General features: G+C 38.2%; 1 protein-coding gene across 9 annotated transcripts in view; it reads left to right on the forward strand.

Annotated features, from left to right (window-relative positions):
- Positions 1-18,729, forward strand: part of GLRA2 (glycine receptor alpha 2) — a 131,485-nt gene that overhangs the window by 37,404 nt on the left and 75,352 nt on the right. For 8 of the 9 annotated variants that reach the window (XM_054056569.1, XM_054056570.1, XM_054056574.1 and 5 more), the window contains 3 exons: positions 6,346-6,428; positions 7,688-7,825; positions 10,441-10,655. In XM_054056569.1, the coding sequence (XP_053912544.1) occupies positions 6,346-6,428; positions 7,688-7,825; positions 10,441-10,655 (436 nt within the window). The remainder of the gene's footprint in view (positions 1-6,345; positions 6,429-7,687; positions 7,826-10,440; positions 10,656-18,729) is intronic. The other variant, XM_054056573.1, reaches the window with a different exon arrangement.

The following is an 18,729-nucleotide window of genomic DNA, read 5'->3' on the forward strand; positions in this document are numbered from 1 at the left end:
AGAGAAGGCTCCATGTCTCCTCTAAGCCTGACTTTAGCCCATTCCTGTCTGACAGAAATGAAGCTGCAGAACATGACAAATATTAGAGAGGAATTCCAGGGATCCTCAAAGAGAAGGGAAGAAGCAGACAGTTTGACTATTCCGTTTAGCAGGACAAAGCCTGTAGACTGTGCAAATTACCAGAATTGACATTCAAAATGATGAGTTATGTCCCTGAAAAAATAATGAGATGGACTACAAACTGAAAAGTCCTTTAAAAAAAAAACGTCACGGGGATTTTTTTTTTTCTTTTTGCCTTCTGATCTCTGAATAGTGTGTGCACCCTTCTTTCAGCACAGATCACCCAAGAGAGGGGGCTGGGAGGAATATGAGGAGATTTTAGATTCCTCTCCCTGTTTCAGTGCTACCAGCCTGAATGGCATTTGATCCTGTGTCATGCAATGCTGTCATGCTTGCTGTGCAACTCCATCTCCCCTGCCAGTTTAATGGGGAACTTTGTCTGCTTGTGCTTGGGTAATATTTTAATGTGATTTCAGCAGTTATAAGGATCAGGAATTTTATCTTCTAAAGAAAATGTACAGCTGAAAATTTGTTTACCTTTATTGTCAGCTTGGAGCTTTAAGAAATATAGCAGAAGTCTTGCAACTTATGATAGCATCTTAAGAAGTGGCAATACTAAAAAAAAAAAACAGTAAATCCCACTTTCTCACTAAACCCCAGACTGTGAGCTTTGCATAGGTGTAAGACTTTTTACAAAAATGGCACGTAGCCAGTGTTAGCAATGACCATGCATGTACTACTTGTGTTCTGGTATTTGCAGTGTAAAATCCTAGATTATAAAGTCTCCTATCCGAACAGCTGAGCTGCAGATGGGTCTAGCTTGAAAGAATGATGGGATATGAATAGAAACAAAATGTTATTTTTGATACCATGCCCACTCATGGCGAGGCATTTGTTGCTATTCATGCTCATGAGATAATAATGCCTTTTTTTGAGACGGAAGAGACTTGTACCCATATCTCCAGGACTATTTAGATTTACAACAGTACTGCTGTACTTGATAAGACTGACCCTTGATATTTCTCATTAGAAAAAGCTGTGTGTGGAGACTGTTGTTCTGTAGCCTACTCACAAACCACCCGACTTGCAAATAGGTTAATGAAGTTTTATTTCTCTGGTAGTTAAACACTTTGTACTGTGATCCACGGTGACCTGTGAGATCAGTGTCCTCCTCTGGGGTGAGAGTTATCGCTGAGATAAAGGGAAGTTTTGGGTGAGTCACAACACACCACGCTAAGGCATGTTAGCTGCTTGTAAAGAGGTGGTTTAGACTACGTTTTAATGGTTGCTGCAGATTAGGCAGTACATCAAATCCTAGTTAAAATTAGATAGTCTCTTAAATTCATGAAAATATTTCTTGGACTTGGAGATCATCTTGGGAATAATCTCTTCACAAATATCTTACTCCTATTGAATCTTTTCATATTAAGGGACCTTACTCTCCGCTGATGATGCTACTTTGAAGATTAGGTGTCAAAGAGTGGACTGGTCTCAGGGCTTAATACCCCAAAGAGGTGTTGGGGTGGCGTTTGGCAGGAACTGGGCAACAGGAAAGGGAAGGGAAAAGGATATGAGGACAAATTAGTATGCAAAGAAAGGGACTGGGCTCTTGGGTCATGTAGGTGTCTCTGGGAGAAATATAGGCTAGATGGACAGACACAGGAGAGGTGAAGAAAACAGAATCATAGAGTGGCTTGGTTGGAAAAGACCTTTGACATCATTGAGTCCAACTGTACCTGTCCACTAATAAACCATATCCCTGAGCACTTCATCTACCTGTCCTTTAAATACCTCCAAGGATGGTGACTCAACCACCTTCTTGGGCAGCCTGTCCAGGGCCAGAGAAAGGACAGGAAAAGTGTAGGAATGGGTGAGGAATGAATAAGCAACACACTGTCTCAGCCCTACAACAGAATTCAGGACTTGATTGTAGTGCATGTAAGTACCTCTGAGCTTCCTCAGCTGCAAGTGTACGTCACCCCCCTTCTCTGGCTTTTCCTTGGAGGCTAAAGCAGCTGCTTTTACGGCAGTGGTAGTGCCTGTGCTGAACTCTGCTGCTGGCCTGTCTGAGGCCACGTCTGTTCCACCAGCATGAGGGTTTCTGATTAATAACACATTGTCAGACTATTTATTTTTTCGCACAGGATGCCTTATTCTGGCTTCTGTGATAAAGGAGACTGCAGCCTCCAGCTTGCAGGAATTTTGCCTTCTTGCCTGCAGAAGTGGGAAATATACACCTTTGAATGATACTGTAAGGGAGTTTCTGGGGTGAAAAGAATTGAAAGATGTTGAGCTGGGGTGGGAAGAGAGTCAGGCCCACAGTCTGAGTCTGAGTTGTTTCTCTAGACGTTTTGGTGAAACCAGGGGATGGAAGGGAGGAGGTTGAATGAAATGCTGAGAGAAGAAATCCTGGCAGTACCTGCCGCATTTTGAACGCATTCAGAGTATGAGCATACGCTGTTCGGAAAGACTTACCTAATGTATGAGGAAATCCTCAGGAAGAAGATGCTTACAGGGGAGCCTACAGGAAATCTGTGGAGGTGGTCTTTATCAGGGAGTGCAGTGAGACCATGAGAAGGAATGGTTTTAAGCTGAAAGAGGGGAGATTTAGGTTAGGTATTAGGAAGAATTTTTTTACTGTGAGGGTGGTGAAGTACTAAAACAGGTTGCCCAGAGAAATTGTGGATACCCCATCCCTGGAGGTGTTCAGGATCAGGTTGGAAGAGGCTGTGAGCAAGCTAATCTAGTGGAAGATATTTGGAACTAGATGATCTTTAATGCCCTTTCTGACCCAAACCATTCTGTGATTCTATGAAAGAAGGTCTGAAGTTTAAGATTGACAGGTGTGCCTGGAGTGCTGCCCTGGAGTGCTTCAATTAGAGCCCTGTCTCTGTCACAGCATTACTCAGTGATATTATTGATTTATTTTATATATTATTTTTTTACCTAGCACCAGCTCTTTGTTCATTCTTTGTTTTCTGGCTCTGATTCTGCATTTTGTTCTGTTGATACTCTATTTGCATTTTTCCAGGGCTCAATTCTTCTTTGACTGCAGTATGGGTGTGGGAGTGGGGAGGGAAAGAAGAGAGCAATTTTGCCTCTCCTTCAGGGTGGCTTTTGGCCCTGGTATTGTGCCTGAAGTGCTGGGGCACTGGAAACATGACTCTTTCTTACTTCCTCATGAACCCTGTCTTCTCAGCTGGAAAACAGATCATGCCAAAACCGAGAGCTATCCCTGAGCGAGCTGTGTGACATGAGCCTGCCTAACAGGGGGTCAAGTGTGCTTAGGTAGCTGAAGACAAACTCAAGTCTGTGATCAACTTCTTCTCCTTTCAACTTTACAGATTGTTCATAAAACTGTTCTCACCAGTGCTTATGGCGTTAAGTCACTGTATCTGTTGTTTATGCATCTCAAATGCCTTGGTGGTTGAGTGCCTGAAGCATAATTGTTATACAGCACTTTCTTCTGTTTTATTAATAATTTAAGTATTCATCAATGTAATTGCCAGTTTGTACCAAATGCCCAAGAGCCCCTCTTGAATTTGCCAACTGTGAGACATTCATTTTTCTGAAATATTTTCTGTCAATTACATTGTATTATAGGCAATGTGGGTAGCTACATCTGCCTAACACCTTCCATTTCTGATTCTATTTCCCTATTAATGCGGATGTACAAGTAGTCACATGGCTCCTGGCTTTGCAAACACTTGCAGGATCATATTTTTCTGCGAAAGAGTCAACTGCTGTAAATTTACCCACCAGCATAGACTTGAGTGGGTGAGCATTTAACATGTCGTAATCTTGTTGAAAATCAATGGATCTGTGGATGACACCAAGCAATAAGCATTGGGTTCAACGCTTGTGTTACTCGTAGTAAAACAGATTTCAGAGGCAAAGGTCTTCACTGTGAATGGCTAGTTTGCTGAAATGAACAAGTACAAGTAAAGCTATAAGGGCATGATCTCTCTAGCTAGCCTCACCAATACAGTAAACAGAAATTATTTTCCGTTTTTCAGGGTGAGCAAAGTATAGTTTACTCTTCCTGAAAGACAGTGTTGGTTAAGAAGAGAAAAAAGAGATGTCAGCCTTTGTATTAACCTACATAATGAGTATTTTCTCAGCTGAACTCCAGGAAAAAAAAAAAAATGATATATCTACCTAGTATCTGTGGAGGTGGATCAGTTTTTCCCTGTGAGACCTGAAAGCAACAACTAGATGTATTCTTTTTCTCACAAGTTTGTTATTACACCAATAAGAGACCTCCTTGTCCATGTATGTTGTCGAACCCCAAGATCCTTTGAGGGTTTGGGGGAGTAGAAAGGGATGAAAATGGAAAGAAACGAAGTCAGCGTGTGATCCAAACCTGACAGTCAACAGAATCTGAGGGATGACAGGCCATACATACTCCAACGAATGCAAACAAATAACACATTTAGAAAGGCTACATTTGCTAAAGGCATGTTTGAAATGAACTCAAAACATCTAATAGATATTTAGAGGATGGCTGAAAAAAAGGAAGAGAGTTTGATATATCAGCATTTGAGAAAAAAATGCAAAAGCAGTCTTTTATTCATACTGGAGATTAGCAATTTTGTTAGCTCAATCTATGATTCAGGGAACTAACTAGTAAAACTGAGACAAGTTAACATTTGCAGGGCTCTTAAAATATTTATGTCAGTAAAGGGCAGGTTTTCAATAACATTTACATGTCTACTAGATATAGTTTTTTCTCCATATGATGGCATTTATTTTTTTTTTAATGCTTATGCTATTTGCTCCCAAAGATTAAATGGGAGTTTATTTCTGTGGCCGTGTTGAGAGGACTGCTGAGGGCTTTTCTTCATCTCAATGCACTTCACTGCTACAGACAACCAATCTCTGATTTCCTGATATGATTGTCTTGTACGCTGAAGACTGTGTCAAGGGGAAAATAATGTGACTTCCTCTATGTAGCCCACAAATCAGTAAAAGCAGAGATGTTGAATGTGATTTTTTTTTTTTTTAATCAGACAGGGACCATTTTGATCTGTTACGTAAGTATTATATTCTTGTCATAGTGATTTGATAGCAGGACAGTGGGAGTAGAAGGCCCAGTCAGGCCATCCTCAAAAATTCACGATGAAGAAACAGACTGAAAGAGCTTGAATCAACTCTATGTCATAAGAAGCACAGTAGCACAGGCCTTAATGAAGTATTTCTCCATACAGATTGCATTTGTCTGTGGGACAACATACTTTCAAGGTTAGCAGCTGGGCTTTGGATTCACTGGCATAATTAAAAGAATATTGTCATTGTACTGTGTTAGCATTTCAGTGTACCTTCAAAACAGACGGTTTAGTTCTCGTCCCTGATGGTAAATGAGCACTGAGGTTTTTGTTTATTTGTTTTCTTTGTATTAAAGTGGGTTTTGTGCTGAAGGTAATCTGAAATAAAAGTGTACTCTTTCTATATGACTTAAGCCTAAATCTCAACAATTACTCTGTTTCTCAAAGCAGCTAGTTGTTTGTGATTATGTCATCCCAGTATCTTGGTTTGTTAAAATTGGTTTCTTCTCCACACACAAACAAGGAAAGAAATAAAGCAGAAGAGAAGTCTTGAAACATATTTCAATCAAATATAAAAAAGTAAACAACTAAAAAAAAAAAACAAAACAGAAAGAAGCATTAGGAATGTTCCCATTCAAGTCAAATTATGCTTTATCTGGGACAATAACAACTGAAAAATTAAAAGAGAAATTTAGTTTATATGATGGTGTTCCTTTAGGCTTACTTTCTTCTATCTGCGCTCTATCTTTTAATGATAGGTGATTCTAGCTTTTTACTGTATGGTGTTTTTTTCTTTCTTTTAGTGGCTAAGTAGTAAGAATGAAGGGTTGGAAATGGGCCTCATATACAACAAAAGCACTCTCTTTTGAAAAAGAGAGTTGTTGTTTTCTTCCTTTGATTTTCCAAAAGAAAGATTTAAACACGTGTCCCACGAACATTTCAGCTTTTGCATTGTTTGGGTTCAGCATTATACAAAAAACATTCACTGATGCATTAATGGAGAGTAGGTTTTGCTTTCTGGATGTTGTCTTCTCTGTCCTTGTTCTGCTAAGCCAATGCAGCCAGTGAGTGTGTGGTTTGCTTCACAGCTCTAATGTCTTTAAAAGCTCAGAGGGGAGAGTGAGTCCAGTCTCTGAGGTGTTAAGATTTGGTCTTGATCCTTAAAACTCTAAATATGGGGCTTTGGGTAAAACCTGTAGATTTCTAATAATAGTTTGTTTTTTTTCTCCTCCAACTTTAGGCTTACTTTAACCTTGTCATGTCCCATGGACTTGAAGAATTTTCCTATGGATGTGCAGACATGTACAATGCAGCTAGAGAGCTGTGAGTGTCCAATTGCTTTATCTAGCAAAACCCAAGATTTTACCATAAACTTCAGTGCTTATGTAGTGTCTATAATGTCTTATTTGTGCAGTGATACTTGATATAATTATTGCGTAAAGGGAAATCATGGAGGAACTGTGCTTTAAACTTCTGTCACCATACTGTGCAGGTTCCCTGTTTCTGTGCTGCTCCTGCTCTTTTCCCTTTCCCCCTCCCAGGGTACATCATCTCACTCATGAGGGCTGCATCACTTCTGGGGATGTCCACAGTGACACTATAGAGGAGAAATTGAATCTAAAGAAAGTAAGAGTAATTAGTACACAGCCAGGGACTAGGTATGTCTGATCAAGGCATGCTATACTCTTCTGTAAAAATGAAAGTAACATACTCGAAGAAGCAGAGGTCCTATAGTTGTACTTATACTAGGAAAATAAACATAGACAAGGCATGGACTTGAGTACTGGCACTCACTCCTTCGTACCACGTAGCTGTCAGTACATATCGGTAGCCCTGTTTTGACCTGTGCCATGCAACAAAATCAGATAAAACTAGGAGTGCTTTGGATAGCGGCATGTGCCAGCAGTTATTTCCAATACTCAGTAAGTACCAGACCACCTTGGTTTTTTTTTGTGAGGAGAGGAGAATGGGTATGAGCTGTATGAGTATGAGCTGCTGGCTACCACCTGCCTTTGTGCCCAGAGAATAGCCACAGCTTGTTTAATTTACCCGTAAATACGTATCCATTGCAGAAAGGAAGATACTTCAGTGCATTGAACTATCTCTCTTTCCCCTCCACACCTCTCAGTGGTAGGTTCACAGGTTATAAAAGCTGCTGTTTTCTTTTCTGCAAAGGTCCAGCACTATGCAGTCTAGAAATCGTTGTTTTGTTGGTGCTAACCAACTCCATCATCAAAAAGTAATGAAAAAAGAGCGGAATGCAGGCTGATACGTAGGCACAGAAGAATATCATTTCAATTGTAAGCAGAATCTTTGATGGACCGGAAAAAAATCTCCTTAGTGGCAAACCAGGACAGTATTTGAGAACACTGTGATGTTGCTTGTTGTTCTTAAAAGGAAATAACAGGGAAATATTAACTGGTAGCTAATAGCAATAGTGCTCTTGTTAATCAGACAGTTTAAAAATGTAACTGAGATAACATATATTGCAGTAGAAGACATGCTTCTCAGACATAATAATATTTGCTTTTGATATTTTCCAGTCAGCTACCATCTAACAAACTCTTGTTTCTTTATTGTAGTTGGTTACACTATGAATGATCTGATATTTGAATGGTTAAGTGATGGACCTGTGCAAGTTGCAGAAGGTTTAACCTTGCCACAATTTATTTTGAAAGAAGATAAAGAACTTGGTTATTGCACAAAACATTACAACACTGGTGAGCATTATTCTATTTTTTTTTCTATTAATTGCTGTGATGGTACCTACTCTCAATTTGTAATGGGAAAAGAAAAGTAAAAGAAAAAAATGTTTTGAAATTAAAATTTGAATCACCAAGACTTCTTTTTAAATCTGAAAAAGTGAATTTTTCCAACTTTTTTGTTCTTTGAAAGATTTTGTTTCCAAATTTCCTTTAATTTCATTAGATACTCTAATATACATATTCAAATATTCTTAAAATCATTAAGGAATTTGCAGTCTTAAAAAATCTATTGAAAGATTCTAGCTGGTTTGATTTTGTCAAAATGAAACATTTTTTACAAGCTTAATCTTTAATTAATTATTGATTCATCACTTTTAAAGTACTGATTTTTCTGAACTAGATTTACTTCTCCAGGATATCAAAGTGACAATGAGGAAAATTAATAAATTTTCTTGAGCTTTTACATGTGGTCTAATTCATGAGATGTAGGATCTGAAAGGACAATGCTTTAATTGCTAATATGAATAATGTGCAGACGTGAAATGTTGGGAAATTAAATGTTTCTTAAATACGGTAATGTTTTTTACTGTATTTGCTATTTTGAAGTTTCAAATGCTGTGTTTTCTATCTTTAGCTTCACAGAGCAGGGAGAACTCTGTTAAAATTTGGATTTAGCTGTTTGGACTTTATTTAATAGGAACAACATTTAGAGAACAGTTTGCTGGTTGCTTGCTGGTATTAGACATAATCCCTCTCATCCAAAGTAGATTTTCCATCATTTCAGCATGAGCCAATCTGCTTTCATCAACTACATTTGTTTCAGTGTATGAAATAACACAATGTGAGAGGTTCAGCCTCTGCCAAAAATGAAATATATATATATTTATATATATATATAAATGCTATACTGTTTTGAATTTTTGCAAATACGCCTTCTCATTTTAGGGCTCAAAATGCCGAAAAAAGGAAATTTTATGATTCCACAGTCCAAAACCCATGGAATGGGGGACTGCTGTTACTTTTCTTCTCTTCTCACACTTAAAGGGCATAACTGGGAGTAATTGCAGGGTCATACATTGAAAGTAAGAGAGGAGGGAGTGATGGACCTGTGCATCATAACTTCCTTGTATGCCCAGGAAGATTCCACACTAAGAATAAGAATACCAATTAGTAACTCCTGTTACATGTAGTTAAAAAAAAAAAATAAATAAATGTCTACTTACCAAAAGTTAAAAGTATGTAGCCTGGAAAGGGAACTGAAAAGCGATATTCAAGCAAAAGAAGTCTTTGCCTACAGACAGCCACTTTGGTGTCTGCTCTGTAGTATGTTCTTTCAGGTTTGGTGTGAAATTTGAATGTAGATAAAAGCTGTATTATTCAGCCTTCTCCTCCCACCCACATTACAAGGCTCTCTTTCTATGTTGTGCTGCAGGAAAAAGATTGAGCTACTCTTACAGCATTGCTGCCTCATGAGGCCACTCAACACCTTTCAAGTCCCCTTCTGTATGGGCAGGCTGGTCAGAATCAGTCACTATCCAGGTCTCATAGTCTATCTTTAGGGTCACATGTCAGGTCACTCATTTTGGAGTTTCTCTCCTGTCAAAAGAGATTATTCAGTTCCTCTCCCCTCCTCTCTTTGCCAAACAGCCTCTGCACTGTCCTTCATGCCAACCCTCGCACCCTGACATTCACCTTTCTAGATGAGCAGATAAACATGCAAACATCATAAGAAAGAACAAAAAACTCTAATTTGCCCTGAAAGGATGAATGAGGAACAACACATCTTATGCATTTGACCAATCAACACAAAATAGGTGCTTTAAAGGCATTAGCATGACACTTTGGGAATGACAAACTTTCTCGTACCAAGGTTAGTCTGCCTCAGGAGCATTCGCAGTACCTAAACCAGAATCAGGATACACAGTTGTTTGGAGAGCAGCACAGAGTTGTTGGATTAGTAGTTGATGAGCTGTTGCAACTCGAGGCTCTGCATCCCCTACTGTGTGACTATCTCCACTGTCAGGCAATCCTAAACTGTCTTCCATTACCCCTGTGGAGCAGCCATTTGCTGTTTGAAAAATCACTCACCTTCCACAAGAGATGGTTGTGGAGTTAGATTTTGGCAATCTTAAGAGTAAGCTTTGAGGTTATTCTGCTGTGAGAAACAAGCCACAGACACAGGCAAATGACATGACCAGAATCAGAAAGGATGTGATCTACGATAGGACTGCAAGACTAATTGTTTACAGTTTGTCTGCTCAAGTACATGTTTGCTTAATCCCATGTCAGTAAAAAAGCAAAACACTGCCCCCTTTTAAAACTAAAAGTTATGTTTGATTAAAATAATAGCTTACTAAATTTCAAGAAAATAAACATTAAGTAATATTTGCTGGAGGTGAAACGACTGTGCTAATACTCATTTTCTCAGTGAATGCGAAGAACTGGGCAGAATCTGCTTCAGGAGTCCCGTGTATTCCCAAGTGAGCATGCAAAACATGGCCAACTTGCATTTGTGTATCAGGAATTGCTTAGAGTGTTAGGTTAGGAATCAGGCCTTGCATCTAATTTGTGTTCAGCAAACAAGATAAAAATGTGCAAAAAGCATTTATGAAAGTAATTTCATGTTCTAGGAAAGTTTACATGCATTGAAGTCAAGTTTCATTTGGAGCGTCAGATGGGATACTATTTAATCCAGATGTACATTCCTAGCCTGCTGATTGTCATTTTGTCCTGGGTTTCTTTCTGGATCAACATGGATGCTGCTCCAGCTAGAGTTGCACTGGGCATCACTACAGTTTTGACAATGACAACGCAAAGTTCAGGATCAAGAGCTTCCCTCCCAAAAGTAAGGATATAATTTTATACTAATAATTTGTTATTAATATGAAATGTTTGTACTACTTTTTGAATTTTTTTAAAGATCTGCGTAAATACACATCTGATAAGAATACTTGATAAAGTGATAGCAGGGTGGTGTTCAGTTTGCGATACTCTTGCATTTGGATTAAAGCAGGTTTCTGTTGGTTTGCAGGATGACTGGAGGGTTCAAAGGTATGGATTTTTAATGAATTTCAGCTACTATTAATACTTAGTATTCAGCATTTAAAAGCCAGGTTTTCTGAAATATTTAGGTACCTGACTGGAAAGCACTTTCATGAAAATTTGACATTCTGTTTGAATGGAGACTTTATGAACTCTGTCTGATTTTTTCTTGTTAGATTCTTAGACTCTCAAATATCTTGATATTGCTAAATATGGCCGTTAGTCTGATGGATATATAAATATACATAAATATGTATTCATATATAAAACACATATGTGTAACAACTACACACCTAGAATGTTTCTCTGGAGAACCTATTCAGTGAGGAACAGCTGATGTCTTTACTTCATGGCAGAATTTGTGCATGTTCACATTCAAGTGTCACCTGCAGTAGTCCATCCTGTCTACACACAAAAATATCCTGTCACTTCAGTTTTGTGGATTTCTTAATCCAGAACAGGTGCTGTAGATGGGATTACAGATTACAGATTCTTTGTTTAGGCTGGTTGACAGCTCTTTTCATCATGGGCACAGCCTGAATGCTTCTGCTGGTAGCATTCCCAGTAGAATTTCATGTGCGTGCTCAGGTTTTGTACAATTTTCTGGAAGACATCTCAGAGGTAGATCAGTTTACAATAGTCTTAAGGAGCCAGGAGGTATCTTCCCAGAAAAGGAGTCTTTACAGTAGTCCAGCATCACAGGGATTGGGATCATAAAACCACTCTAGTAGTAATGAAAGCACAAATTTTGACTGTTTATACAGATCATGATCCATTCCAAGAAGCATATTGTATTTTGTTCTGTTTTATCCTCAGTATCATATTTAATCTCATTTCAAATACTGTAATTTGTTCAAAAGGAGCATATATTGGACAACTTCAAAAACTGCACAGATTGTGTTACTCTTCTGTTGGTACTGAGAAAGCATCACTCAAAGTCTGGTAACTACAACAGTTGGTTCAACTTTACTTGTTCACTAGGAGATATGTATCGTTTTCTTAAACATTTGTTCAGACAATTTAGTCAATATTACCAAGTGAAGACTCTGGAAAAAAAAACAAGGGGATAATCCTGCCAAGGAGCATACAGGCTGTGTGTATAGCAAGTTTAGAATCATCTAAGACTGTGTCTAAATAGTTCAAAACTATCCCATGCTGATATATTGCAAGTTTCTTCCAAATTAACTGGCTTGAGAACTATATGTGGTACGATCACTGTAATGGATGTTTCCACCCACATTTCCAACTGGGCAAATGTACCCTCTGATGAAGCTCTGCAGTGTTAGCATGTCCAAAATGCTAATGCTTTAGAAAGAATTTTCATCATATGATTTTGATCCAGCTGAAATGTTTCTCCTTTTTGTATTCTGCCTTGTTTGAGTAGAAAAGTATTTTCTGGGCTTCTGCTGAGTGGCAGAAATGGGAATATTCAGAATATGTTCACTGTGGCTATTTGATTATTGGACAGGTTCTTCTCCAGTCTCGGGATTAGATACGTTTATCTCAGCAGCTGTCAGAGAATGGTGATGCTCTGGCCCTGCTCCATCCTCTCCTAGTGTTTTCTGCTGTGTTCCTTTATCAGGGATAGATGGTAAGGAAAACTGCCTCACCAGAGAGCCCACCACACCTATTTCAGTCAGGCTATGCCCTGACTTGTTTGAATTCCATTGTATAATTCGGATAAGCAGTACTTTATGGCTTTGGTCTGTATGTGAGTTAACCCTTGTGGGAGCTTTTGAAGATGTTGACTTAAAAATGGAGTTTTAAGTAAATGTTAGCATACCTGCCAGCTGATATCCACTTCAGGTGACTCAGGTGCCTGGAGAAACACGGGACTGACCAAAACCAAAATGCTTCAAAATGGGTTCGTGTGTGCATGTCTCAGTATACCCATATAAAGCCATACAGACTTCATATCACCAGTATCTGATTCATTACACAAAGAAGAAACAGGCTTTTATTGCTGTTGCTGACACCTAGCTATTTTAAAACCTCATCTGTAACTTAATACCAAAATTCTATTTCTTAATAAAATCTATCTTGCTGAAATGCATTTAGAAATAAAAATATGCAAATAATTGGATCAAATGAGTGTTGAAGCTGAAGTCCCAAAATGGCTCTTTAAAAGGAATGTTTTCCTATCTACATATTGCCAAGAGAATGCAGAAAGTTAGGCTGTCAATAAAAGATGCATTTAAGAATTGCTCCAAGCAGAGTAAGACATGGCAGGAGAGTTATTTTTGCAAGAGTACTGAAAACTAGATGCAACTTTGCTTTTTGAAAGCAGCCTAGACTTGAACAAAAGACTTGCATTTTTCCCCCATCCTTCTTTGTGTCCTGTTTTTACTAATACATATTTATACAACTTATCTTTACCTTTAATTTATCTACTACCTCTTGCCAAAAGTTTCTTCTTATTCTCCTCCAACAGAAAACAACAAAGCATCAAAAATGACCAACTTTAAAGGGAAGAATTCCTTTACCTAAAAAGAGACAAAGAATTGTGCAGAGAAGATACCTGCTTAGGTTTTTTGGGTTTTTTTTTTTGTCAGTTTCCAAGTTACTATCTAAATGAAAAGAGAAGTACTGTTTAGAAGTAATTACCTACGTCTTGTTCTCAATTCTGGTATAAGATTACATGACAGATCTCTGTTTGCTTAAAACTTCTCTTTTCCGTATTAATAACAAATATTCATTTAGATACACAGAGTTCATAATGGTAGGTCATGGCAAAACAGACAATAGCCATTCAGTGGTTGAAAATTAAACATAAACTCGAGATTGCTGAATGAAATAAAGGAAGAAAGGAGGCAAAGGAAACAAAAGAATGAAATTAATTCCAGCTGATCCTTATATTTGCTGCACATAAGAGAAATGTCTAGAAAACCTCTTCCAAAAGTAATATAATTATATTTTTGACAATTATTTTAGTATATCTGTGGAATTATTATCTTCATAGTATTTTGGAATTCTGTCTAGGAATATAGAATCAAATTCCAATATTAGCAACATACTAGTAAAGAAATAAATATTGGAATTGTTTTCCTTATTCTTCTACAAATCTGATTTCTTTTTAACAAAAGGTAAAAGTAAACCATGTAAGAATTTGTATCCCGACAAAGCTATTTTTCTTGGAAGGGAGACCTGCAGTGCCTGTTTCAGAAAGCAGAAAGGTTCTGTTCCTCTATGGTTTTAGCAAGAGCTGAGCAGCACTACATCTTGCTTTCTTTATGTACATAAAATAAGGATTTCTGTGCAAGGAGTAACTGCAGAGAAATATTCACCATGGTTTCAACCTCTTTTATAGCAATGAAATTCTTTTGTATCATCTTTTGCAGAAGACTAATGAGTAGTCTTGTGACCAGGTTTACTCTTCCTATATGTGTTAGGAGATGGTAAGGTTTTTTCTGGTTTTCTTTTTCCTTTTTTTTTTTTTTGTTTTTTTTCACCCAGAAAGCAGAATTCCCTCCCTCTGGTTTGGCTAATCCATCACTGGGAGAGCCAGAAATGGTGATCCAAAATAGCAGGTTTCCTATGATCAGCTTCCTTTCCCACACATTCATATGTGTAAGTCTTACTCACATCTGGTTTTCTGGCTATATCTGGATTTCTCTGGCTGTGTCATTGTTTTCCACTCAGAAACTTCTGGAAGTATTAGACCCCCGGCACAAAATGACAGTATGTATTCATCAAAATATACACTAAAGAATGTCTGGGCGTTATAAGGGACACAGACACATGAATATGCCTTTAAACATTTTATGGTCCCAGCTGTGTATAAGCTGGGAGTGTAAAGGGAAGGATACCAAGGTACAATAGTGCAGAATTGTTGAGAAGTGTTAGAAAGCAGTTCTTTCCTTCACAGCATTGAATGACCATTCTTTTACTATTCTATTTGTTTTTAATCTGTTTCTCTTTTGTTGAATCAACAAAATAAAAAGTTTTAAAGTTTTCAAAAAGGCATTTGAAAGAGTAATGAGCTCTCTGCCGTGCTAGTAATTAGGTATTTTTTAGATTGCTTTCTTCTTAAAACACATAAACCAATACTTAGCAATAGCAATCCAAAAAAAGGAATTACTTTTAAGGCAATAAAGCAAAACATTTGAGTATGCTTTAAGTCAAGTAAGTGATAGCAACTGTATTTTAAACAGTTGCATAGCATTCATGTTGTGTTACGTTAATGCGCAGCTCATAATGAATGTGTGTTCGTACCCCAGGGAACAATTTATGCAGAAAAAAAGTCTCATTCAAAGCTCACTGAAACCTCTGGGAGTCCCTCCATTCACTTTTTGCTTTGGATCACTAAATGCATTACCAAATGCAATGAAAGCATTGTACTCTAATAGATACAGAGAAATGCAAAATCAAAGTCAATGAAGTCTATCCCCTTTGACAGTAAATTACTCCTTTTATATGTTGTCCACTCTCCCCAGCATATCTGGAAGCATTTCAAGATACCAGGGCTTCTGGCAGACCAGTCTGAGAAAGTAACCTCTCCTCTCTTGAATGCCAAAAATTATCAAGCAAAGAAGCTTCAAGAATCCAGTATATTTTTTATTTTGAATTAAGGTTAAAATGATGGTGTAATAAAATTTAAAAAAAAAAATGAAGAAATGAGGAGAAATAACAATAAAGAAAAAGGAATAGGTTCTGTTCTCAGAAATTATGTTATTCTATGTTAATTTGATTTCATTGGAAGTAGAACACCTAAGGTGATGGCTTACTCTTTAAAGTAACAACTCAGAAAGGATACATTTTGGTGCATTATTATGGTGAAAAAGCAAAGATGAAGCAACTTGGAATGTAAGCAATTTATTTTTTTTTTACAAATTACTTTTAATCTAGTCTTGGGATCTGAGGAGGAAATGCAGGAGTAATTCAGCAATCATGAGCTATTTTTATTGGGACGACTTATATGTGTATCTGAGCATACTACTTAAATGATTAAGCCTACACTATTTTTATTGCATTTAAAAATGTCCTGTTGGAGATCTGATGGCCCTAAAACATTACCTTGGTATTTAATATGCCTGCCCTATGTCACATATTTCTGTATTCTGATAGGGGAACTGCGAACAATTTCCATTTAAAAAAAAAATTGTTAAGTTGAGTGGGTTTAAAGAGAAACATCATAGCGGTTGTCAGTTTTCTTGACTGTAACAGAAGTGGACGTGCTGTTGGAAAGGGTACAGAGGAGGGCTGCAAAGGTGATCAGAGGGCTGGAGCGCCTTCCCTACGAGGACAGGCTGAGAGAGTTGGGCCTCTTCAGCCTGGAGAAGAGAAGGCTCTGAGGAGATCTTATAGTGACCTTCCAGTACCTGAAGGGGCTACAAGAAAGCTGGAGAGGGGCTATTCATAAAGGCTTGTGGTGATAGGACGAAGGGCAATGGGTATAAACTGGAGAGGGGCAGATTTAGACTGGACATTAGGAAGAATTTCTTCACAATGAGAGTGGTAAGGCACTGGCACAGGTTGCCCAGGGAAGTTGTGGCTGCCCCATCCCTGGAGGTGTTGAAGGCCAGGTTGGATGGGGCGTTGGGCAGCCTGATCCAGTGGGATGTCCCTGCCCGTGGCAAGGGGGTTGGAACTAGGTGATCTTTAAGGTCCCTTCTGACCCAAACTATTCTATGATTCTATGATTCTGTGCTGTCCGAATTCTTGGCCAGTAAATCTACACTGTTGTGTAACTATGAGGATCTACTCTGCAGTCATGTGTCTACATGGAAATGTTTTAGCACTCATTTATTTTATTCACTTCCAGTCTTCTTCTACAACTTGCTTTCCCCTCTCCATTGTAGTTTTAACATATAATATATACATCTTCTTTTTACTTATATTAAAAGAATCATGAAAACTGCTTTAGCTCTTCTTTTTTGAGCTTGGCAAAGCTAGGTGCAACTAAATCTTGTATTCAGAGAATGTTTTCAATATCCATTGTTATATTCCATACAGTACTTAAGTCTTCATATAGAAATCTATTCTACACTACATAACAAAGGAAATCACATACACTGAACATAATTGTCAACAAAAAAGTTCCAAAAGGGTTATAAGTAAGTGAGCATAAGTTTATGTGTTGCAACTTATTGAAACAATTACTTGAGTACAAACCAATTGTGACTATAATTCTGTGTGCAAAATAAGCAGCCCTACAACATACTATAAAATAAATTCCTGTTAAATTGTTAGTAAACACCTGTTCATAACTTATTGTTCAAAAAAAGACATTTTCTGATTCTACTCTGCAACTTCTTCATATGTCATTTCTTTATTCTTACTTCTTCCCTCTTTACTTATGTTTTCTCATGAATGGTTTTGAGGCAAGATATTAACGTGTTTGTGCCTGAGGGCAAGAGAGTGTTTGAACCGCGGTGGAAGATGTGGTATATGTACCAGATGATATGTGATGTACCAGTGAGAATTTTCTAGGCACTTCAGGTATCAGTAGCACTGTGGCCATGTTAATACCAGTTTGATAAGACATACTTGGCCCTGATGAAAAGTCTGTGTGTGGTGTCCAGAAACTTCTCTGCTGCCTCCACCTACATCAGCTGGTCTTGTAAAAGGCACTTCCACTCTTTGCAAGTATTGCTCCTTTGAGATCTAGGTAGATACTTAACACAGCTAGTGGTTACAACTTCAATGGGAGAAGTATCTCAATTAAAGCTATGTTGGACAAGCTTTGGCACAGTTATATATGCTGTGATCCTGCATACATTAAAGAAAGAAATTTTTTTCTTCCATCCCACAACCGTTTCCAGTTCTGTAAAACTGAAGATTTGGGTTTGCTGCACAGTTAAGACAAAAAGCAACAGGATCCATTCTTCTTGTGAAAAAAAAAGAAGGAATAAGGATGCAGATGTTAAACACAGCACCTAAATCTGTGGATATAAATTGTCAAGTTATTCTGTTTAGCTTGGCCATAGAAATTATGTGTCTTGGTCAATCTTTGGGTCTAAAAGAGGTTATGAAGTGAAATTCCCGCGGTCCTTCATTCTGCGCAAAGCTGACTGACAAGATACTGACTGGGTAAAGAATATCACATTTGGTTCTATAGCAGATTCTGTTCTGTGAAAGTAAAAATAAAATCCACTGGGTAAATCAGTCACTATTTCCACTGTACTAATCTGAACTTTAAAGTTTGCTTTTCTGTATAGTGAAGACAGCGGTATTTACTGTACCACAAAAACAGTAGTTGCGGCCATGCGTGACAGCTAAAAATATGCAATAAGATGTGTCTGAATACCTCTGGGATGTAGTTTGAGTACTCCTGGCACTTCCTCAGCAGGTTTCATAATGCAGTCATCTGGGAGGGCTGGCATTCGACTGAACCTATTTCAAGCACCAGAGAAGAGTTGAAGTTATCGTGCACACCAGTCTGCTGGTTGTTTCATAACCCTGGCATGGTACTGGGGCTCTCCGACTTCATTGTCGCACCCTCCAGGACCTGCTAGTGGCTTTTAGCAGCTCTCTGAGGAATGCTCCGTGCCGCTCTTTTACACAGATAATCACTGCAAACCCACTCAGAAGCAATGACATAGGTTGCTGTGGCTCATTCATTTCAAATAATTGCAAGCGTCGACTCTATTAGATCATCTAGGAGTATAACTTATGAATATCATGTGTTAATATTTCATTTGAAATAATGTTGACGGGACCCCCTGGAGTCTGGGAAAAACACTTTCATTTGCAGTGTACTTTAAGGCTATTGCCTTCCAGACTGAACATAAGTGCAGACTGCACGTAGCTGTAAAGGCAGCTGGGCCACTGGCATTTTGCTCCCCGGAAGTTTTCTTTGAGTTACAGTGCAACTGTAAAAAATCATAGCTATTGATGCCTAGAAGTATTAACCCCTTCCTATTCCCTTCCTTCCCTTG

This window comes from Cuculus canorus, chromosome 1, assembly GCF_017976375.1.
Source record: "Cuculus canorus isolate bCucCan1 chromosome 1, bCucCan1.pri, whole genome shotgun sequence".
Lineage (NCBI taxonomy): Eukaryota > Metazoa > Chordata > Aves > Cuculiformes > Cuculidae > Cuculus > Cuculus canorus.